This window comes from Argentina silus (assembly GCF_951799395.1).
Source record: "Argentina silus genome assembly, chromosome: 15".
NCBI classification, from domain to species: Eukaryota; Metazoa; Chordata; class Actinopteri; order Argentiniformes; family Argentinidae; genus Argentina; species Argentina silus.
The window spans coordinates 16,258,320-16,283,854 of record NC_139669.1 but is presented as its reverse complement, the minus strand read 5'-3'; the positions used below and the strand labels follow the sequence as shown (position 1 = coordinate 16,283,854).

At 45.1% G+C, this 25,535-nt stretch overlaps 1 protein-coding gene across 11 annotated transcripts in view; it reads right to left on the bottom strand.

The window, feature by feature from the left end:
- The window catches only part of nlgn3a (neuroligin 3a), a gene marked incomplete at both ends in the record, with an annotated part of 89,172 nt that extends 65,558 nt beyond the window's left edge, over positions 1–23,614 (bottom strand). The window contains 4 exons of one of the 11 annotated variants that reach the window (XM_083685646.1): positions 4,931–5,080; positions 14,715–14,774; positions 21,899–21,958; positions 23,143–23,614. In XM_083685646.1, coding sequence (XP_083541772.1) covers positions 4,931–5,080; positions 14,715–14,774; positions 21,899–21,958; positions 23,143–23,614 — 742 coding nt within the window. Of the gene's footprint in view, positions 1–4,930; positions 5,131–14,702; positions 14,775–21,894; positions 22,052–23,136 lie in introns of all 11 variants that reach the window. The other 10 variants (XM_083685651.1, XM_083685654.1, XM_083685655.1 and 7 more) reach the window with 10 other exon arrangements.
- Positions 23,615–25,535: the final 1,921 nt, after the last annotated feature.

Sequence of the window (25,535 nt, the reverse complement as noted above, 5' to 3'; positions counted from 1 at the left end):
TCTGATGTTTACCAAATGTGAAACTTGAAAAGACTTTACCGGCACAGCTGTTTGCGGTAAATTAGAGGGGTTGATCAGTAACACTGTTCAGCTACAGCAAACTGAAGGCAGTCATATTGATTCTACCCATCAATCTTATCCAACCACGTGTTGTGTGTTTGTGAAGTAACTATTACTGTTTTTCTAAGGACTCTCTTGAAAACTGGATGTAATCTTCTCAAGGGGCTTATCCTGTCTACACAATTCTAAAGAAACAATAACAATATTGAAGGCTGTATATAATATTAAACCCAGAGGAAAATGATGATGAAGTTCAATGTAGGTTCAGTCAGGGCACTTAAAGGAGAAGGGCAGCTGGCTGTCGGAACAGCTTTATCTATGTATGAAAGAAAGCAAACACATCACATGTTCATTGGACTAGGCTTAAAAGAGCATGTAGGAGTATGCAACACCTCTCAAGCTTCCACCTGCAGGTTGGCTCTGTGTTTTTACCTACCTACGGGGGGTTTGAAAAGTTTATGAGCTCGCCGCCTTAGAATATTGCATTTAATGTTGTTTAATTTCAAGCGGAGAGCTATATCAGAGCGGAGCCATCCAATTTACGCCAAACCTAATGTATTACCATTTTCATTAAACGTATTAAAACAACGTAAGTGTCCTGACTGAACTAACATAGCAAAGTGCTCTAGCCATACAGTCATATAAGCATTAATACAGTCATATAAGCATTAATACAGTCACTATGAACTCAACCAGGCAGTGTCAAGATGACTTCCTGTAACATTCCTACTCTACTAAAGCCCATCAGTCCACAGAGTCTGGGTCAGAAGGTCAGTGGAGCAGCTGGGGACTGAACTCTCCTTGGACACGAGCAGCCTACTGTAACTGCTCCTGGCAGTCATAGTGCACTGTACTGTACTGTACACCATGCAACTGACAGAAATAGCTTAAGGCTTTAAACCTTTGGGGAATTACACACAATAAAAAAAAATATTCTGAGGGAACGTTGGAGAGCAACATAACGCCCCACACAGAGTGACCTTAACTACACAACACATTGTTGACTTATTAGGGAACATCACTGCACTTCTGACAACACACACTACAGCTACACAGGTCGAGGTCATTTTGAAGGTTGTTTTTATCCCGACTGAGTCATGGAGTCAAATAGGAGTATGTATAGCTGCTATCAACATGACAAGTAGCTTTTTACTGACATACGATGGCTCCATCACTAAGATCCAAGGTATTGTAAATAGACATCAACATACTTAGCAAGGATCTCATCTAACGTGTGTTGGATGTGAATCGTCCCTGGAAGTACATACTGTACCGTACTTGACCGTCTCCTGTCGGAGCAGTCGGCTGACAAGAGGAGCCTCACCTTGGGTTTTGGCAAGAGAGGCAGCCTTTGTTCATTTTTAATGCATTTGGAAGCAGTAATTAAGTTCTCCCCATAGGACCCGGAAATTGACATGCTCTGGAGAGCCAGTGAGTAATTATATTTGTAAAGAGCAGTGATACAAGATACTCCCCTCTGATTGGGACTCAATACACATCATTAAAGAGACACAGCAACCTAGTCACGCACGCACGCACGCACGCACGCACGCACGCACGCACGCACGCACGCACATACATACACAGATGGTTAACAAACACACACATACATACACAGATGGTTAACACACACACACACACACACACACACACACACACACACACACACACACACACACACACACATACACAGAGAGTCACACACCAATCAATGAGCACAGAGAGCAAACAAGACTGGCCTTTTGTAAATAAACTATTCTCTTTAGGTCCCTGACCCAACCAGAGAATCATCTAAGCATAGCATGATGTGATCCTAACAGTGTCTTCCTCTTCTGGGTGTTCATGTGAGCAGAATCAAATTGCTATTGCAGCATTAGTAATTCAAGATTAAACCTGTAATGAATTCTCATTCATCTAACGTAAATAGGGAAAGGTTGAGATATTCCAAATAGGGCCTCAGGAGAAACGTGGTCCACACTTTGAAGCAATAATTACTGTTTCGTCGTTGGGTTAGGAATGGCAAGAGGATGAGAGAATCACGCCCTACACACTGAGTGGACCTCCTTAATTGGAATAGGAACGGCAGTGACTTAATTTGCTCGACTTTCCTGAAAATAAAGTTTCTCCAATTCCTTCTGTCTGTACTCGTTTCTCGTTGAGCAACAGCGTGCTCCATTTGAATCCATGACCAGGATGACCTGGTCCTCCCCACTGAAAAATTGAATGGGTTGCTAAGACCTGTCCTTTTCACCTCAACCCATATGAAGCTTGTTTATGCCTTTCCCGCTCAGCTTCTTGACAGAAAAAATAAATATTACATAACCCATTGTCTCCATTAACACGGTTGAATATTCAGATGGCTGTATATGTCAGGGCTTTTTGTTCTATTATTAATGCCATTCTCAGATTGCCCAGGGAAGAGGGGAGACCTGTATTAGTGGTGGGGACTATCGTTAGAGTTGCCTTGTCTGTTTTCACTTTATATTCATTATCTTGTCTAATTCTCTCAGCCTCAATTATTCCCTCATCCCTTTAAGCAGCCTAATTAAAAGAGCGCACATTTTTTCCATTAATATTGTTTTATTTATTTATTTATTTCGCCGTTTTACTTGAAATTGTTCACTCAGCTTTGAATATAAATGGCTTTTTTTTTTCCGGCTGCCGAATGAAGGGAGTCCTGCGCAGTCCTTGAGTCCGGTTGAAATCAGCGTTCTCTCTCGACTCCACGCTTGGCATGGCACGATTATTTTTAACAGTTTGCTGGATACAGTTTGGAGAATATAGGGCAATTGCTAAGGATCTACAGAATGCACACTTGAGGGGCCTTATCCAGAACAGTGCAATACAGTACAGTGTAGTATAGTATGTCTTCCATGTTACAGTTGATCGTGCACAGACTTAGTATTTAACGTAATCCTGACTGAATTAGGGCTGCATGATGTCACAGCCTGTTCCCCAGGCCTAGTTATCGGTTTAATACATGTGATATAAGCATAGGCATCAAACCTGTGAACATATCTACTTTTAAAGCTTTCTAAGCATCCCTATTCTCATTTTACGATTCTAAATCTAGAGTCATCTTACTTTTAATTGCTCCATCATGATTTTGATTTCTCTCTCATTTGCCGCTGGTTGTATTTGCTTTATACGAGTGTCTCTATAATAACAGTTTAATGTCCGACCATGGGGAGGCCATCAGACCACAGTACAGGAGTAGGCATTATCACCACAGCGACATGCTTCACTTCCTCTGGTCGTTTTAAAGAACGGCTGTTAGTCTTCTCACTACGGGAGCCCATTTGTGAAGTGTATGTGTGTGTGTGTGTGTGTGTGTGTGTGTGTGTGTGTGTGTGTGTGTGTGTGTGTGTGTGTGTGTGTGTGCGCGTGTGTATGTGTGTGTGTGTGCGTGTGTGTGTGTGCGTGCATGCGTGTGCGCGTCTGTGTGTGCATGCACGCACGCGTGCGTGTGTGTGCGTGCGTGTGTGTGTGTGCGCGCACGAGCGTGTGGAGAGCTGTATAACATATATCATCATCCATTTCATAGAGCATTAGTGAGACTGAGAACAGAACACAAACGGTCCATCTTCACTCCAAAAGCAGCACCGGGACAAATCTTGGAAAGCTATACCGTGTCACCACTCCACGACTTGAGCGCCATCCCAAAAAATGTCAAAAGAAAACACACACACTCACAGAAAGCAATCCTGATCACACTCTTAATATACGGTAGCTCTCTCTCCTCTATCAACACAAGGTCTCAAGATGAATTTTGTACCACCCGTGCATTTTACTGTAGTACTGCGGTTGTCCCAATTATCCAGAGTATAAAACCACAGCTCTTCCTCAGCTCCTTCCTCTTGTCCAAAACACTAGGGGCTCATTTGCGAACAACCAGCAAGTCTGAGCAAACAGTCGAATGACAGAAACACATTTGCCAACTCTGAGCTAAGAAAAGAAAGAAAATCATTATCTACCAATACGCTACCGCAAATATCACTCACAGTTGCAATATTTGTAATGCGTTTTTATCATTTTAAACAGGAGAGCTGGCACAGTATTCGACTGTGTCAGAAAATCCCTGAGAGATCAGAGGGAGCAAATATGTACAGAGCTCTGATAGTGTGCTAACAAACTCCATTTTGTTTTGCTGCAGTCGTTTCCATGGAGCTCTCTCTCTCTTTCTCTCTGAGACGAGATTCAGCTGTGTGAGTCAATCCCCAACCAACAGCCACTCAGCCTCCTCCTACTGCTCTCCCCCTCTCTCTCTCTCTCTCTCCCCCGCTACCTCTCTCTCTCTCTCTCTCCCGCTACCGCTCTCTCTCTCTCTCTCTCTCTCCCCCGCTACCGCTCTCTCTCTCTCCTTTCAATTCTCTGTGCTTCTCTCAAGCTCTCTCTTCTCTTTTCCTCCCTCTCTATCTACCCCTCTATCACTCTCACTCTCTTATTACTCTCTTACACACACACACACACACACACACACACACACACACACACACACACACTCTCATGTTTTCTGCCTTAGTCCTCTCTGGTATCACGCCCATCTTATCATGTCTTTCTTCCACTCTCATTATAGTAATTTCTTCATTTATTCCAATCCCAGCAACACAAAACATTCATGCACCGCACTCAATTATTGGTCTCTCTATACACAAACACAGCAAACAAGAGTATACAGCAGGGGATATTCAGGTACAGCAGCATCAAATACATCCCCTTTTACCTGTACTCCACTGTTCATAGCAATCAGCAATCCTCATCATGCATATCAGATAGCTGCCCTACAAAGGTGCCCTAGAAAAAAAAGAGCCCTTGGAAATAGAGAGAGAAGAAAAGGAGGGAAATGAGGGACGGATAAGCGTTTGCTTACCCAGAACCCCAACGCGGTAGTTGAGCGTGATAACGATGACGTTCCCGTAGCTGGCCAGAACGCTCCCGTCGACCATGTTCCCCGTTCCCTCCATGTAGGATCCCCCGTGGATGTAGACCATCACCGGTTTGGCTCCGGTATCTCGTATGTCTGCAAGAGTGGCCATCGTTAACACATTCACATTGAACATCCTGGCCAGTCTGAAAACAGGGCTCAAACTCAACGCACAACGCTGGGTGGGTCAAACACCTCAGACAGACAGACAGACAGAACAGACAGACAGACAGACAGACAGACACCTCCCAGATACCAGTTGTGGGGCTATACAGTCTAGGCGACAACACATCGGTGTGGATAAAACAAAAGTGGATAACCTGCTATTTTTTTAATTTATTTATTTTATCTAATTTACTCCCATGGGAAACAAATAACGACTAATTCACCAAGTCGGGGAAAATAATCAGTCACAACACTTATAGCACAGTAATTGGTCTACTTCAGCTGATAATGCAGCTGGACATGTTATTTACTTCATGTGAATTACGCTATTATAACTCAATTTGTGTTTGTTGTGTCTCCCAGGAGACTGGGGCCATTTCCAAATATAGGCTCCCAGAGACCCATTAGACACACTAAAGAGACAGGTACCTGACACGTCTCATAACCAGGCAGGAAGATAATCACAGTTGACACTGATAGAGGAATGCAGGAGCTAAGATGTCGTGCTAACGTTGTCTTCTTGAAGCCCATGTCTTTGTACAGTACTATACATTTTCTTGGTTTCCCCCCCCCCCAAAAAAAAACATATTTCGAGTTGACTGAACTTTTTTATCTAGAGTGAGGGCTTGATTCACAGCTGGGCGACACTAGAGCGAGATAAACCAAGTCCAGAACCAAGGGGGAAGAAAAAGCCTTCTGTGTGAGAAATAGTCTCTGAATTACTGGCCGGATATATTGAGTGCTGGGAGACAAGAAAGTCTCTCTCTCTCTCTCTCTCTCGTCCCCCCCCCCCTCCCCCCCCCCCCCCCCCGCCTTTTCTGTATCTTATTCCCTCTCTTTCTGTGTACGGTATCTCTCTCTCTCTCAAAATACATTCTCTCAGCCTCTCTTTGTATCGTTATCTCTCTCTCTCCCCCACTATCTCCCTAACTCCACTCCCTTTTTCCCTCCTTCCCTCGGTTTCTCTCAGCCTTGAGAGGGAGAGAGAGAGAGAGAGAGAGTGAAAGAGAAAGAGAGATAGAGTGAGTGAGTGTGTGAGTGAGTGAGAGAAAGAGAGTCACTGGGCTCCAATTCAAACTGCTTTATTGTATTCAGGTTGCCATGGAGACCGGGAACCCAAAATTCTAAATCCTCAAGAAGGGCTAATCACGGACAAACATCCCGCATGCCGCAATCTGCATCTGGAGGAGCTGCTCTCCGCCCCGGCTCATGCTCTTGCTCACGCTTGCTCATTTGCATGCTCAACACCAAAGCAGAGGGCTTTGATGAATTTTGTAACAGACAAGGTTTTCCATTACGCCTATATGGTGTTCAGCCCTCTGTGTATTTATTCATGGCCCCTGTTATGGTAAAGAGCCGAGCAATAACTTGCATATAATATATCCTTATTTATGAGTTTCTTTATCTCGCTGGTATCTGAGAGGGCTATGTTACAGAATGATTTATAACTGACAGTAGTTCTCTACAGACACTTATCTTACACAAGAGGAGGAGGGGGGGGGATGCATGGGGGTGGGGGGGGGGGGGTGAAAAAGCATGAGAGAAAGAGAAAGAGAAAAACGATTTCCGGCGCTGTGAAAGCCATACGAAGACACTTAAACAAATGGACCACAGATATGAAAAAATAATGGAAAAGAAAGGAAGGAAGGAAAGAGGAGGGAGAAATAAGAAAGAGATTAGTCATGTCAACGTTATCAGTAGCCTCTTTTGTTGATTCACATCATGTTTCCATGACAACCGTCACTTCCCATCAAATGGTAGATATCGGAGTACAAGCGCTCGTGGGACACCGGCGTTCCACCTGTCCTGATCTGTTTATTGATTCAATCAGAATGGCTTTGGATGTGTCACAGGTGGGATCTATTTGATGTCACCCAATGGAGTGGAGGACAGGAGAGGGGAGGTTCTGTCTGGACTCGTCTGGACTTGAGAATGCCTTTTTAGGACAGATCTCTCTCTAGGCTTATTCCCTACAGCATTACACCGTCTCAGCGTAATGATGTCACCAGTTCATCATCAGATAAGCACTTCATCAGTGCGGTTCTCTATAATCTAATATATTGCTTTACAGACCTGAGACCTGACTCACTACCTCTGGAAGGCAAAACACATCGTCAATGACGTCATCAACAGACCCATGACATTTCACGCAACTCCAATGTGTAGGCTATAGCTAGCTAGCCTCACGCTGGAAAAGAAACAGAGAGATATGGATTATTGTACATTTGACCAAGTCAAGACACTGGATAGCATGAACATATGAACATGGGTTTAAAGAAAAACCTAATTTGACATTCAAGTCCTTGACCTGAACAGGGGCTTAAGATGAACAAAACAACAACAAAAAAATGGGCAAAATAATGGCAGTTTGATAAAAGTGCACGATGGTCGACATGGGATAAGAGTGAGTGGTTTTCAAGACAGGCACGCTCACACACACACACACATACATACATACATACATACTTACAGTGCATAATATCATAAATACTCTCAATCTAAAGGAGATCATGCACCACATCCAAACGCTCACAGTTACACAAGTACTAGACTCCTCACTATACAGAGCAGGGCAGGTTTTGGGGAGAGGGTAGAAAAAAAAAACACATCCTCGATAGGTCACCAGTTCACTCACGCTAAATGGAGGAGGAGGGGACAAGGGGGAAGGGGACACACCCACACATCCATCCCAAGGGGAGTGCATGCAGATATTAAAGACAGTTCCACATCAAGCCTTTCTCGGAGCCGTCAGAGTGGCCATCTAGTGATTGGAGTGTCAGTGGGAGGTATAACTCAGGGCTGAGGTGGGAGCCGGGGAGTCGTACTGTCAGTGGTGTTCAGTAGGAGGGCTGGCGGCATTCTCTCTCTCTCTCTCTCTCTCTCTCTCGCTTTCTTGCTTTCTCTCTCTCTTGCTGTATGCTACACCCACCTCTCTCTCTCTCTCTCTCTCTCTCTCTCTCTCTCTCTCTCTCTTGCTCTCTCTCACTTAGTCTCTAAGGAAGTCATTCAGTCGTAAATCTGGTTTCCAGGCCCGTTCTCTCTCTGTTGTGGCAGCCCCTGGCCCCAGCCTCAGTGTCAGACCCCCGGCCCTGTCACTCCGGAGCAGGGCATGACAAAGGGAAGAGGAGATAAGTGGCAGGACATTCACTGTGTCACCAATTGGTAAAACATGGTGGCTGTCAGTGGCGATCAGCATTGTCAGAGGTCGGGGGAAACGGGTGAGTCTAGATGCGCCGTGACATGTGCTCGACTGTACGCGTCGTCTTCATGACAGCTCGACCTCGACTTAGAGCCCATGACAGAGTTTGACTTGAGGGATTTCAAATGTTCTACCAAGAGAGTTTTTCCACGAAGGCCACGTTAACGAGAAGTCAACCGAATAACATGCCGAATAATAACACGCAATCCATGTAGCAACCGGTTTTACACACACTACTGTATCTCTGACTGCAGACCACGGCTAGCTAGACCATGTCAGTATTGGAACAAGGAACACAAACAGTCACGAAATTGCTATTTTCAACTCTTGAGGAGACAGTGTAAGGTAGACATGAAAAATAAATAAATGTCTGTTGCATGGCGCTAGTTATTTTAAGCCGCCAGACTTCCAGAGCCTACACATCAGCGGGAGTGAGCGGATGGGGAACAGGAAGAGGAGCACCTTGCAGGTGTTTTAACCATGTCAGGTTTGACAGCCCTTGCAAAAATGAGGTTTCAAATACAAGCTGCTACTTGACATTTTCAAATAAAAAGGAGGCATTCCATGTGGTTTCTCGCAGCGTGTGTCGTCTGCAGTGTGTGTGTGTGTGTGTGTGCGTGTGTGTGTGTGTGTGTGTGTGCAAGTGTACGCAAGTGTATGAACCCCTGCTTGCCTATTTCACGGCTCTTGACATCTCAACTGGAAAGCTGATTGGAAGAAGAAACTCAGAATGAAGGTGACACCTTCTATCCTGGCCGGTGTGTTTGTGCATTAAATATCATGTTGGTAATGCTACAGACAACTGCTTTGATGTACTCTGTGAAGCTGTGCTCCTGGAAGCGAGAGTGCAGGGGTGGCGGGGGAGAGACAGAGAGAGAGAGAGAGAGAAAGAGAGGAGAGAGATAGAGAGACAGAGAGAGAGAGAAAGAGAGAGGGAGAGAGAGAGAGAGAGAGAGGGTGAGACAGAGAGAAACAGAGAAACAGAGAGACAGAGAGAGAGAGAGGGAGAGAGAGAGGGTGAGAGAGAGACAGAGAAACAGAGAGAGAGAGAGAGAGGTGTGAGAGAGAGAGAGAGAGAGGTGTGAGAGAGAGAGAGAGGGTGAGAGAGTGGTAAAAGAAAGACAAACCGAGAGACGACATAGAGAGCAGCCTTCGAGACTATCACCCAGACCTGTTACAAAGCCCTGTATGGCTCAGCTCGCTCTAGAGGACTGGAGTTGTTCGCCCCAGGAATGAAGGGCTAGCCTTTAGGTAAAGCAATTCCCTCCGGGAGTGTTGCTGTTTAAAGGTTAGAAACCTAGAGTGAGCTATCCTTCAGCTGGCTCGGTACGACCCCTCGCTATGGGACACGCACTTTCACTGAAGACCCCTGGTCGGTCATGCCTGGTACAGGCCGGTGATGCTTGTAAGTGATAGCCCCGCCTAATACCGTCCCGAATTAGGGATGCTGCAAGCGCGCCCTTTCATCCTTTCCACTCTTCTCTCGCTGCCTCTGCGAAGCGTACTATCGTTGTATTCTTGTAGCTAGCTACAACTTAAACCGTTCCACTGAGAATTCGATGATCCGTCAGGTTGGCTTGACTGGAATCCTGTGGTTCAGTTCGACAATCGAGGACGATTTCCGTAGAAATGGTCGAGCCAAGTTCGTAAAACACCTGTGGCTGGCGTGTGGATTCTCAGTGTACAGAAGCACGCTGACCTTACCAGGCAGCACTGGGACGGGTTGCACCTCCATCTGCGCTCTTATTCCCTGGCGCCACAGGCCAGAGGTGTTTAAAGAGTTATTATATTAAAAAGCAGAGAACTCCGCCTCCAGGTCCACGCGCACGGCCAATTATTCCACCCTCGTCCCGAGTTGATGGATTGCATTCATGGGGTTTGGCCCCCCTGAAAGATCTAACCTTGTCTCAGAAGGCCGGCCTCAATTGAAAATTCTAAGGTGTGAGCTATGGGGTCGTCCCCCAAAGGTCTTACGACCAAAAATGTACGCTATTTGAGGTGTGGTGAGCTGCGAGATTGATCCCCCTTCCAGGGTCCCTATCTCTGCCCCTCCCCTTTTATAGGACTCTGCCTGACAACAGCAAAGCCTTCTCTACAGTGAAGGACCCATCTGGCTGCCGTTCTCGGGCGTGCCATGTAGGCCATGGTAGAACGACCGCGTTTCTTGAAGGGAGCGTGACGTCTTCATCTAGTCATAAGACAGAGTGTCCCCCTTGTGGGACCTGTCTCTGGTTCACGAGTGACCGCTTTAGTCCTCTCAGGCTGTTGATGTTACGATGCTGTCTTGAGACTGCGTTTGACGCACCTTGTCAACTGAAAGAGAATGGAAAGGTTACAAATGTAACCCGGGTTTCTTTGAAGGAGATGAGGGAGACCATGCATCTCATTGCTCCTCTCTCTCTCTCTCTCTCTCTCTCTCTCTCTCTCGAGCTGAGCTCGTGAAGAGTGGTTCGCTGAATGAAATGGCTGCGCTTGCAGCATCCGGTTATTGGGGCGGGTGATAGGTGGCGCTATCGCTTGCAAGCGTCACCAGCCTGTACCAGGCGTGATTGAAGGGGTCTTCACCGAAATGAGAGAGCATGTCCGATAGTGAGGGGTCTCCCTCATCTCCTTCAGAGAACACACACACACACACACACACACACACACACACACACACACATATTCCACAGTTCATGATAAAAGCTTGTAGACAGCGTCACACCCGTGAAGGATCACAGTGTTCTCCTACACTAACTAATTCAGCCCTCCCCTTCCATGCCATCGCCCATAAGAAGCAGCATTTGCTTGTGTTTGTATTGCCAATTATTCTATGACATTGAAGACAAACAACAAAACAGAACAAAACAACGTTCTTTTATCCCTTGAAACCGAGGCTCAAATGATGCCCTTGTGGATCAATCATTACAGCGGCGATGGTTGTCTTGGAAAGAGGCTGAATAGTAACGTTCTAAATATCTCCGCATAAGTGGACTTCAAGAGGCATAATTCCTCATTCCTGCCACATCAGAGGGAATGGGATAGTGGCGGGTTTGGGGAGGCAGGAAGTGGAGGCAGTGTGTGAATTGCTCCCGTTGTGAATTCAACCCTTTCTCAGGCTCCTTGAGCTAAGGGCTGCGTTGGACTGGAATCTAGTCAGGGCTGTGCAGTGGAATTAATGTTAATACCCAGGCAGGTGGAGCTGAGATTCTTGGCACAGCAAGCAAGTCTGGGGAGTTGGTGTGTGTGTGTGTGTGTGTGTGTGTGTGTGTGTGTGTGTGTGTGTGTGTGTGTGTGTGTGTGTGTGTGTGTGTGTGTGTGTGTGTGTGTGTGTGTGTGTGTGTGTGTGTGTGTGTGTGTGTGTGTGTGTGCCCCTGATTGGAGCCCCAGCATCAGTAAGCTAAGCCACTGGCACACACCACCTTTCCCCTGCAGTGGGAGAGAGCCGTGACCCACCAGAGAGCGGGGGGTCCTGTCCCCCCTCCAATACTGCACACAATACAGTACAACACCACTGCTGCCATGTTCGACCGCAGAGATTTACCAACAACAACACCCCACTGCCTCTGTTTACCCCCACAAGCATTCACCTTTATCTTCCAACTGCAGGTAGGCAGGTGATTGAGAACACACTCGCCTTTACAGAGCAATAACAGGCCTGTAAAAATATGTTTGATTGTCGCTGGGGTAAATCATCACATCTTGGCCCCTGACTGCAGTCTCCAGCAGTGGGGTGCCGAGGAGAGGGAGTGGACCTCCGCTACGGAATGACTGGCGGGCTGTCTGGCGGGCTGACTGACTGTAATTCAGAGAGTCTGGCCGAAGCCTCAACAACCCTGAGAGAGAGAGAGAGAGAGAGAGAGAGAGAGAGAGAGAGAGAGAGAGAGAGAGAGAGAGAGAGAGAGAGCGATAGAGAGAGAGCCCGGCCGAGCCGTGTAACAGGATGAGAGACAACTGAAATATCGTTCAGCCGGTTCAGGAGGGAAATTAGCAGAGGACAGACGGACTGCCAACAGAGACAGGTGACACCACGGCGCCTGAGCAGACTGAGAGATGGAGGGGAGACAGAGCAGCACCCGGACAAGACAGACAGCTCGCGAGACTCAGGCAGGCGCTCGATAAACGGGAGAGAACAGGGAGAAAATGGGAACGTTCTCACTCTATTTACACTGAAAGCTTTATCTTGAATGCAAATGTTTGACGTAGGCCTACTTTGGTTTAGGGAGCTACATTGTGAAAATACTGTAATTGCTTTTTGTGTCCATATTATTATTGCTATAGGTTTGTATAAGGGCTGTATGTTGCCTTTTAAGAGACAGACACAGGGGCGAAGACCTTGCCTTTCGCTCGATGAGCTAACATTTTCCACTCACGGCTAGCTTCTATTCCTAGGAGTAAACACTGTCCTCTTTGGCAGGGGTGAGTCTCCCTGAGGATGCTGGTTCACTTCCCAGTCCGTCTCACTTCAGTGAAGACATATTCAGCAGAACAATAGAAATCCTCTGGATCATACAGAGGGATTGATGGCCAACTCTGTCACACATGCATTAGCATTACAGTACTGCAGCACAGATCCAGCTCTGCCTGTATTGTGCTTCAACGGTGATGCTCAGTAAATAGCATTAGCTGCGCTCGGTAAAGTATAGACTTGTCACAATTTCTGTGGGGCTAGTCTAGCACAACAGCTCAGAGACCAAGCTACTGTGTTCGCATGCAGAGATGAGCCAGCCAAAGGGATCCGCACTTGTCAGCGATTTTGAATGGGCTTACACACAAACAGGCATGCACGCACACACCCCCCCCCCCCACACCCCCCCCCCCCCACACACACACACACACATTTGTTCCTATAGACTATGGGCAATTTGGCTTCAGATGCAACAACTTGCCCTGGGCTTGAATGAGCAAACACCTGTGTATCAAAAGCAGTGCCATGGCAACGCTTCCTGTTCTATGATCGAGGCCAAGTGTGAGGCTTCCATCGGAGTGTGGATCCCACTGGCTCTGGACTGGCTCCACACTCCACACCACAGGCCCTTAAACATCTGGAAGGAGGCACGGCCAGGGAGCCTTCAGAACCTGAAGCAGGACCTGCAGCAGGCTAGGTTCTGTTGGGTCGGTTCCCACGAAGAACCACTCAAGGCAGTGCATTATTGTAGAGAGGAAGGGATTGGATTACAAGGCTTAGACAGATCCACAGGTAACTCCCCACATGGAGTGAAATCTACTTCTTTCTGTCAAATAAAGGATTAATATGCCTGTGACGTGTGTTAACAACATCAAAACAAGCCTAGTCCACACCTGTGCACTCATTTATTATACATATACACACATAGTGTATGCACGCACCCACACACACACACACACACACACACACACACACACACACACACACACACATACACACACGTGCGCACACACACACACACACACGCACAAACAAACACACACACACATACACACACGTGCGCACACAAACACACATACATACACACACACACACACACGTGTGCACACACACACAGAAACACACATACACACAGAGGTGTAAGTCAAGGGCTTTACCCTGATGCCGAACAACCTTTATGCGTCACCTGCTCAACCCCTGCGAGGCAGACACAAGAGTGGAACAACAACATCAGGGGTTTGATTTAGATTTGGGGACTTAAGCCGTTTCTGTTGCAGGGAGAGCATCGTCTCTTTTTCTAATCTCGGCAGAGATCCACCGTGAGCCAGGAATATCCCAAGATAAATATGGAAAGTGAACAATGCGATTGCTGAGCAGAAACTTCACATTCCTCAACTCTTGACTAATCCTCTCCAGCAGAACTCCTGAGCCCCTGCTCTCAATCTGCTGGCAGACCTGATACTCCACCTCTCCATTGCTTCATGTATGTTATCACAGCAAATACCACGGCCACGTCTGGGGTGATCCTTTAAACAACTTCTAGCTTTGTCCTATCAATCCCAGGAGGGGAAATTATTGGGGTTTAAACAGCGGTGTGTTATTTAGTGAGCTACTGCACCCAGGTCTTCATGAAAGCAAACCCCTCATGTCAAGCCATATTTGACATGAAGGAACATATTTCTACTTCAGATTGTGTGCAAATAGCAAACACACACACACACACACACACACACACACACACACGCGCGCACACACACACACACACGCACGCACACACACACACACGCACAAGCGTGCGCGCACACACACACATACACACACGAGAGAACACACACACACTTCCATACACATTTTACAGGAGTGTCTAAAATATCATGCTGAGATGCATGATGGCTGCATTCACAACTGGAGAAACACATGGCCATAAATGAGCTAAGTGAATAAAACCATGCACCATCTTTGGTCACCAAAGAAAATACCTTCGTCTTCATCACCATCGTTATCCGACAAATCCTCGCCCTGTTTTTTAGCGTGGGCCCCTAGTAATAAAGCAGGGAGAGACACAGAAAAGCACAGGGAAATTCAAAATAGCATGTTTGTCAAGACAAGAGGTGGGGGAGAGAGGCAGTACAGTACATTACATCATTTGAAGCCATCTGTGACTAAAAATTAACAATGTTAGTTTGAATACATATCCATAAGAGGTGTTTCTTCTTTGGAAACACAAGATTACAAAAAAATTAACATACACAGCAGGTATAATGTGAAGCAGATTTCAGAACTGTAACATTTCACCATATAATATTGTTAACAATTCAATATAATGTAAAAATGCTAAAACCTTTCTAAAATTGCTTAAATCTTGCATTCTGACGGCCATTTAATTATAAGACATAACTCACAAATGTAGTAAATGACATATTGCACATATAACAGTTGAGTGTAGGTGAACTGTGCTCTGTTAAGCCCAAGCCTGATTTAGCAAGGCACATGGCTGGGGGATGAGTCATACACCACTGGTATCATTGGCACTATTGAACTGTCACACTTCCTCTCACTCATTTCAATATTTTCTGACTGTATATTAAATGCTATAAAATATGTACAATTGTCATAGCGTACTGTAGTTCCCACAAGAGGCAAGTCTGATTTGACCAGATATTCAGACATGAATCATATTCCAGCATTAAATCATTGGAAACTAATCTGATACTATCTAGCTTGCTCTGTTGTGAAACCATTTTGGAAAAAAGCACAGTAATTCCCTAGGTAAAGCTCTAAAAACGTCTTCCCTTTAGAAATAAAAAAAAAGGATTGGTGATTTACTCCTGTAAACATTGGAGTCGTGTTGGCTGAACAATATTGCAACATTGGCACAGGCGGCAATTCGATTCTCAAAGCTGAGTGCAGGTAAATCTGGGAGACAGAGGAGAAGATCCACTGTGTGTTCAGCTGTGTGCATGTTGTCGTGAGTGATACAAATTCAGACAGGTATAAAATGGATGGCAGGTGTCGACAGGGATACTCTGTCACTTCTCATCGTGTTGTTGTCGTGCCTGTGTCATGTGTTGGAGCAGTAATCGGAATTGCAAACATACCATATCCACTGCCGGCCTGCATAAGAATCTAGAGTTGACCTTGACGATACACAATGATATTGCAGTACTATTGACTATGAAAAATTTTATAAAAAATTTTTTTCATAAAAAAGTATACAAGGGTCTACAGTAGGTGAATTATAAAAAAATAAGTAAAATAGCTGCATAAAAATAGCAGCTATTATTCATGTACAAACAAACTAGCAAATAACCTCTCATCAAATCAGTTTGAAAGGAGCATTATTTGATGGGCTTACTTGTTACATAAAAGATCTTACAAATTAAAACATTCAGTCTTAAAAACACAATCATCAAAAGGCCTTCAAACAGACATCCAAATAGTTGTCTCTGGCTTGAGGACATGTTCACTTTTATACTTCTTCACTTCTCTCTGTCTCTCTCTGTCTCTCGTTCTGTCTGCCTGTCTCTCTCTCTCTCTCTCTCACACACACACACACACACACACACACAGGGCTATATTTTAACAGTGTTAAAAACATTCAGCGCAAACACAGGTGCTGGCGAGGGATGCTGGCAGTGGTGCTATGGGGTGTCTAAAATATTCGGCTATTTTCACGGCCCGAATTTTTCAGCGCAACTGATGACACTAACACTAACCCTAACCCTGCTCATTGTCATGAACACACCTCTATTAACGCTACTCCACCCACCTGAGCACAGGTGAGATAGCCCTTCAGCACTATGGTTTTTTCCACCAGTTACCGCCAACACAAATTGCCAGTATGCCTGCATTTGGACTTGCTCTGGTCTGTTTTGCACCAGCTGCAAATAGATCCCAGAGAGACTGAATCTACAATTCACTCAATACAAAACTGAAGGCTGAGCTCACTGAATGTTAACTGCTTTTCCTTTACTGGGAAAAGGTTTCGCTGATAATAGATGGGCCTCAGAGTTAAATATCAGAAAGGTCAGAATGTGGAAAGGGACTTAGTGAAATGTGAAATGCTGCCGTCTTGTCAATTTCTAAGCGGTTATATTCAGTCTCCAATCCTCAGGTGGTGGTTTTTCTCTTTGAGAGAACCTGTTTCTGTCTCTGCTCCTGTCTGTGCTGTCTAACCCAGTGTAGAGGTTAAGGAACAGCTTGGGAAGGACACATTAGAGAGAATGATGGAGAATGAGGCTAAAAGGTTAAGGAGGCTGTAATCCTGCAGTAAAGGACAGCCAAAACTCACGCTGCGCCTCAGCTGCCCCTAAAATAAAACCAAAATAACAAGCAGCCAAGTTGCATGTCTGTAACAAGAGCAGTCGGAAAAAGAACAGGTTGGATCGGACCATGTGAGCTCTAAAGAATAAAGGATACACAACACTCCAGATATAATGGCCAATGACGTCAAACCTTGTGACATTCACTACTGATATGTCTTGTACTTTATAGTCAGGCACTTTTTTACACGTACTGTATTTGTTATGGTACAGAAAGACAAACTAGCTTATGACTAATATCTTAGTCAAAAACCTAGTCAAGACCCAGTAGGCTCTAAGCTTATTACTGGTACCAACTTCTTCTTCTTCTTCTTCTTCTTCTTCTTCTTCTTCTTCTTCTTCTTCTTCTTCTTCTTCTTCTTCTCTGCGTTTTGATAAACAAAGGACAGAACAGAGATACTGAGTCTTGGGTTGACTGCTAGAGTGGGCCAGTGGAGCAGCAGGGGGGCTGTGAATGGGAACTTCCTGCTTAAGCCGCGTCTTGCATCTCAAGTCAGAGTGAATGAAGCCTCTAGCTGGCTGGCTGGCTGGCTTGCTGGCTGGCTGGCTGGCTGATTTGCTGGATGCAGCTTAACTCTCACTAGGGTCTTCATCCGTCCCTGACACATTTGAACAGAACGGCTCCCAATCAAACGAAGGGGACATTTCGTCATTCCGCTCCGTTTCCAAATCATATGAGGGCAGTACTTTTTTATATTCTTCTATTCTTCTCTGAAAATGGTTTATTTGCCACTGCTGCTAGGCGTGCAGCTTTTTCGTCGGCAGTTTGGCAGTGGCCCCTCTTTCCCTCAGGCAGGGTTGAGTCGGCCATCCAAAGGGATTACCATGGTGTGTTACTGTCTGCCACGGCCCAGACACAGTCTAACTGAGATTGGGCCTCTTTTGCAGTTTTCATCGCTCTCTGGCAACCATAGGTCAGCCTATGAAAAAAAAAAAAAAAACACTAATTTTTCTGCTTTGGCTGTTAATATACAGGTTTGGCCGGCAATTTGGCCTTTTAGTACAGGCACTGGGCTTCTTAGCATACAATGCTGGCGGCGCCAGTGACAGCCCTGTCACGAGTGCTGCATGGGAATGGGAGCTGAGTACTCCAAATCAAGACTTGATTTCTAAAAGATTCTCCTCCATTTATCTGTAACTGTCTGCTGATAAAGGTTAAACTTGGAGGGCAGAAATGTGGATCCTGCCTGTTTCTGTCCCTCAGGCATTATCGCTAGAGAGGAGGCAGTGGCGTAGCATAGCTTAGCGGAATAATATACGACTGCAATGTAGTTCTGTTCGAAACGACCCGCACTGGCATCTACTCCATGTGCTGTAAAAAGCATTTAAAGACAGAAATGAACGCCCAGAGGGTGTGAAAAGAGAACGGGCTGCACCCTTACTCACTCCGAAACTCACAATGTCGCAACGACTTTGACTGTGTAAAAGAAAGGGCTCACCAAATGGACCCTTGGGTTCCCACAGCTGTATTCAAGTTCAGCAATCACTTAAACAAGGCAAAGCCTTTGTCAGTGTGACCTCATCAGCATTTGTCCTCGCAGGAAATGACCCATCTCTATGGCTAATCTAACAGGGAAGGACTGAATAATGGTATGGCATGTGCCCTAGCACATCATTAAATCTCTCCTCAGAACATAGTCCCTCTGACGAGGAGCAGGCAGAATGAGTGTGAGATCTAAGCTGAGGTCTCATGGGTCTGTGTGTCTCAGTATGGCTGCTGTATGTTCTGAGTGAGTGTTCGCACGTACACAAGCCTCTGTGCTGATCTTGCAGGTTTCATCACCTCCATACGACCTCACTCACTACAGCACTTGCCTGGACAGTGCAGTCCCGGAGAAGGTCGTCTGTTGTGTACTCAATGACATCCTGGTCATTATTCCGAAAGTACCGGTGACATGTTTTCCTCAGACACAGCACACCCTCAGCTCGGTCTACGCATTTGCATAGTGACTCTATACCGTTCAAGTTCCTGAGTTGGTAGGTAGGCGCTTTTGAACAATGAGCGAAAAAAAAAAAAACTCTTCATGGATATACAGTAGTTAGTGTAATTGCTACCATTCTGAAACTCCACCATACTACTGTATAGACAGCAGCTATGCTAGCTAGGCTATCCTGACATTTCTGTCTGAATTGAGGAAACGGACGTTGTCTTGAGCTGTCTGCCTATGAGTGTGAAAACCACTCAGCCTTTGATCTTTTGACAGAGCACTGGACTCCACCATCTGAGGCTTTTGCCTCCATATTCTAGAGTATGACACAGAACTTGACTCACAAGGGCGCTGTGGTTTCTTCTGCCTATCACTGGGCAGGTGCAGAGTATCTCAATAACACAGCATTCCAAGGATTTTCAACACTTAATCTTAAAACCATTTTAGTGACGCTCAAATGCTCATGATTCAATGCATACATAAATACATTTCTGTGGAATATGATAAAGCTTGTGACTGAGTGGTTTCATCATACAGTAGTTTATCTTACGGTGAAACGGAATGCGGAATTACTTTAACTGTTATATTGTGTATCAATCTCCTCACATAAGCTAGCATCAAGACATTAAGTACAATTAGGTGCCTCTATAAATGAAACTGCGATATACTTGTGTTCCAATTTATATCACGCACAGTGCACTACGGGCTATCTTCATACTGTAAATACCGCCTTCATATTGTACTCACTAACTTCGTATTACATAAGCTAACTTCATACAGATTGCCCCTGCGTTCACATATATTCTCATTATGTGTATATTTTACTTCTCTTCCGTGACTCCAGTTGCATTTGTCTAGCAGCATGTTTAAGTACTTGCACAACACTGTTATTTGTTCATATTTAATTGGCATAACTAATAAGACCCATCGAAGTCCATCTACAGGCTCCTATCACGACTACTTACTGTTGCTTGGCAACAATCATAAAACCATTGTATCCAATGTCAAATGCCCTATGTAAGAATTAATCCTCTTGAGAATACATGTTCTCAGAGATATATTTCTTGCAGCACAAACACATAAATGAGGTTCTATACCAAATAGACCCAGTGTGTATGACTTTGTTCCCCTATCAAGGCATCCCTTATTGGAGGCATTTCAAATACAATTAAAAAAAAATCTATAGTATCTGAGGTTACAATTACGATCTGTTAAAAGAAAGTTACAGGTAATAGCTTACCCATGTTGTAGAAATGTACATTATTGCATGCACTTTTAAGTAATTCTATATTTTCATTGTTGTAAACGGAACAACTTATTTTGATGGTGTACAGTTTAACTCACTATTTGAGCATTCATTGTTGAACAGTATTGCATTAAGTATACCAACGTTTGCATCATAAGAAGCTTGCAACATTGTGTTGTACAAATAATACATGAATTAAGTATTTCAAGGCATCAAACCACATCAACAAAGGCCAAAGGTCTTAAAAACGGAAACAGTTCAGAAAATAAAGCTACAATTCAAATAGCCACAGCAATACGTTTCAAATAGGCTAGAACATTACATCATTTGTGTTTGAGATGCAACAATCACCTCTCAGCACCATAATATGTCACAAAACCAACATACATATAATATAAACCAGTTCCTCATGACAAAACATGAGGAAGATAATTGAACATGTTAAAGAGAGATTTCTGTGTGTATGCTACAACTGGGACTAATTCAGAAGCAGAAGTGCCTAGAGGGCCAGTCTGTCTCAGACACAATTGGTTTACTAAAGCAGAGTGTGAGCTCACAGCGTAAGGGTTGCTTCATGCTTATATGGAAATACAGTATAAAATAGCTGTGGTCTGACTACTGAATCAAACAGAATCTTAAATGTGAGCTGAGATATTATTAATGCAGTCTCACAATATTCAGGCTACTCATTAGGTTGTCTGTCAATGACGGTCAAATGAGGGGCTTTAGGCCAACATATTTGTGTTTCATTTTGGTCAGATTGAGTATAAGACCTGTTACTACTGGTAGACCCATCAGATGTTTTAAACCAAAGCAACCATGCACTGTACTCATGCTTGGTTTGTATATATGTATAGATTTTCGAACGCAAATGTAATCAGAGACTGTATACAGAGAAAGGTGTCTAATGTGTCAACTCCAATATAGATGTGTGTGCATCTTCCTCTTTGCATAGAGATTTGCTTGTTGTGAACAATACGCTCTCAAGAGAAGTCCTCTACTTTTATGTGGAAAATGTAATCAACGGCAGAGGCTCTAATGCTTTCAGTTGTCGCTTTTGACAAATTCTTCCAATAAGCCACAGTCTTAAGTGCTGTCAGAGCAGTCTGAGACATGACAAAAGGTCCTTGCAAACCAATTCAGATTTGTCTGTTACATAACTTTAAATGGGCAGTTTTGCTTCTGACTAAATTGACATTCAGTTATTCCCCCTAAACATTTATCTACTCGTCTTCGTTTACCCATGAAAGCACACAACTGATAAGTCTTGTGGCTCTGATGCAATGACCATGAAGAAATATATGATGATGTGTGTAAAAGAAAAACACTGTACTTTCATAAAAATCATCATCTATTGCTTCACTGTTGGTGTAAATGTATCATCAGCATTAATTATTTTGGGACTTCACTAACTTGGGGAAAATTCTCACTTCTCTCCCACGCACACGCACACACACACACACACACACACACACACACACACACACACACACGCACACACACACACACACACACACGTCAAGGTTAATTTGAGCCGTAAGTCCCATGTTCACTCCAATTAGCTCTTTGATTTGAGGGTTGATAGGTGATGATATCTCGTTGGCTTTAGAGAGGACGTACCCGTCGCTCTCTCCTCTCTCTTGCTCCAAGTTGGCTTTCTTACATACCTCCTTTTCTACACATTTTCTTGTTGGGTTTCCTGGCACATTCCTTGGATATTCTTTTGACTGTAAAATGAATAAAAAAACTACAAAATAACAGAAGGCTCTGGAAAAGACTGCAGGTGACATGCAACAACTCAGATTGAGCCAACCCCCTCCCTCCCCTCAGCCCAACCAGAGTCATCAACAACAAGAACAACAGAGGACCTGTCGAGAGAGTAACTGGGGTGTTTCTGCAGAAATATTCCAAAATGGTGGAATGAATTTGCTGCATCCTGGGACACAGGAAGCCCATATTCACATGCACTTCTATATAAGACCCATTACAACCACACAGGAGCCTCAGAAACCAGGACTTTTCCTCAGCACAATGGCTGCTCCAGTACATTGCCAAGGTGTTTGCTGTGTTTGTACTGCATCATTATAGGCTAAAATTAAGCATTGTGTTATTGTGTCTGCTTTACATATTATCATGTAATTCTTACAGTTACTGGGAGCACTTACCATTTCAAGCCCATTTTTCAGTGTGGTCTCCTCAGAGTACATGACTAAAAAGAGTCAATGCATTTAAGTTAAACAATTTTAGTTGATGGATCTTAATCATATTGTATGTTTGTCTATTGCACCATTGTGTTATATTTGTGCTGCCCTACATTTTACTGTGTGCAAAGACCAACTCTAGAATGAGTTCCAGTTGATAGAGGAGAGTAAGGGGTCTTACATGGTTCAGACTGATGCCACAGGCCTCTCGTGTACCAGATATTTCACCAACCCTACAGAAGATCATTCTCTTATGAGGCAGGCTGTTCGCTAATGGCTAATATCCCCAGAACAGTCAAGACAGTGAGGGAAGGGAGGTGCACCAGGATCACTACATTAGGTCCAATCTGTTTTACGTCAGATTTAGGTTTGTTTTCAGCCATTTTCTTGGTTGTTTTTTTGGGTTGCTTTTTGCCTTGAGTAAACACAAAAGAGGAACCTATAACAGTGGCATGGAAGGGGAGAGTTGATGAAAAGACCTCATGGAAGATCAAGTCAGGATGAGAAATGGTGGACACGGACACAGCATGCGCCAGACAACAGGTCATGCTCCGCACACAATAGAGAAGTGACACAAAGTCTAAGACAGCGACACAAGTAAGAATAAGAGAAGAGAGTAGAAGAAGAAGAAGAAGAAGAAGAAGAAGAAGAAGAAGAAGAAGAAGAAGAACAGAGATTTTTGGTTGGTCCCAGATACCCGACACACTCACCATCCTCGGTTGGAACATAGATGTTTAAATACAAACAATCCTCGTTTTGATCCTGTATGTACGTGGCAACTATATCCAGGTTGAAGGTGAACCATATTGGCATCATGATTTCCGGCACTGCGTTGTGAATGTTTTGGGGGCAGACGGGGGCAAAGTGGGTGGCGTTCTTGATCCCGGACCAGGAGGAGGGAGGCTCAGGGGGCATGAAGCGCTTCTCACCCACCGGGGACGCTGCGTACGGTACCCCCAGGTACTGGTCCACCGGCCCCAGTATCTCACTGGGTAGGGGCACCCTCACCCCCCGTAGTTTCCCGTACTGCGTGTTCACAGTGGGGTGGTAGTTCTGGCCTTGGATGGCCGCAAAGCACCAGCAGAAACTTAGTATCCACAAGGAAGAGCTGTAGCTGGCGCATCTGTGGGCACCGCGCCAGCTCTGCGAGAGGAGGCGGTTTCTCCTTGGCGAAAACCACATGGTCCGTGTGAGTGAGTGCGACTGCAAATGACCAACATACACGCCGGGGCTCCCCCTCGGCTGGCGCGGCCTTCCCTTCCCGTCCCTTCTCAGCCCTGCAGTCCTGCCCCCTGCGATCCAGTCATCAGCCGTGACACTGGAGCTGAAGCAGCTAAAAAGGGGAACAAAAAAGAGTCACAGTCGTGTAGTTCCTCTCTGGCTGGGTCTTCGTTCACTGTCCTCTCTCTCTCTCCCCTGGTGTCAGATCTTCTATCCCGTGCTGCAAGGAAAAGAGGACAGGAAAATTAATGACGATTCCCAGACAGCTGACTTGTTTGTTTTCCATTTTTTTTCTCTCATTTGTATTGACTTGTGACGGCCTTCACATAAACATGACAGTGCACTTAATGGTTCAATCAATCTACACAATCAAGGGCTCACCGGTGGAAAGTGTTCCACAACTTAACAGATTGTTCCAACCAATGTAAACGTTGCTACTAAAGAGTGAATAGGCTCTCGGAGTGCTTAGAAGAAACAACTGCCTATATCAACTGGGTGTGTTAACATTAACAATGCATTCCAAAGGAAATGGACGCTGTTTAGGAGGAAAAAATCACTACAATCCTGTACTACAGTAGCAACAGTTTTGAATTACTCACAGGAACATGACATGTTCATGTTTCGCATCATGCTGACTTTATTCCACCCCCCCTCTCCTTCGCTGTAGATAAAGATGTGATGGAATGCATTTTCAATTACATCTCCCTTGTCTGGTCTTTGAAAAGATCACATTTGCAGAGAGGAGGCTAGGTAGCATGGGCGCTCTCTCTGTGACAGCACTGTAAATGCTAATCAACAGGCCTGGGCTCCCCAGTGGTGCCAGCAACAACACCTCCCCTCCGCTGCCTGATCAATTTTCAATTTCTGAGGCTTAGGACCCCCTCAGCCCTCTACAGCTACTGCAGGAGAGCTCCAATAACAATGGAGAAGAAAAGCCAGAGTTTAGAGGAGGATATTGCATTCCAAAATGACTGTGTAAATGATTTATAATGTATCAGCACCCAATGGAGGCCCACTAACCACTCAGGAAAAGCAATCGCGACATTCCTGGAGGTGCTGTTATCACTCCACAACCATTCCCCCCCCCCCCAGTGCCATGGATCAGTGAAAATGCCTAGTGGTACATTTTTTCCCCACCTCCCTCAAACACGGGGGCTCTCTACCTATCATAAATGCACACTTACCACTTCAGTCAAGTGGCCAGCAAGGACACCACACACACACACGCGCGCACACACAGACACACACACGTATTTGAACTTTCCGTGTATTATTCAGCGCCAACCAAAAGTTTTTTTTCATTGTCTTTAAAGTTGAAGGCATCAGGTCAGGCTCACTCATTAGGACGTGCATGTATAGTGCCTATAAAAGAGGGCGTATGCTTAGAGGTTAACCAGAGGGCTTCATCAGGCTTGCAGCAGGTCCTCCCTGCTCTGCTCTGATCTCTCCCTACCTGCAGAAGCACCACCAGAAGCACCACCAGGGGAGGAATGGAGAGAGAGATTGCATGAGTTCCCCCATCATCCCAGAAATATTGATCGTCTCATCTCAGTGGCCTTGCAGCCTGTAATAAATACACCAGGGGGGATGCTGTGCTGACTCTACGAGAGGTTATTAGCCCTTAATGCAGGACGGCACTTCGCCGAGTACACGCTGTTAAATGCCCTCCTCCCACACTCTCCCCATACTCTCCCACCCTGATTAATAGAATCTGTTCAATTCTGCTGGGCCCGTCCCCATTTGTCATCATTCAAAAAGACCCCACCGCCAGCTTGTTTGAGTTCTCCTAGTTCTCAGGTGGTATTTATGAGGAAATGCATTATTAGGTTATTATTACTTTTTTTTTTACAGGCACGTGCCTGCCACTTACTGTAGAAGGACC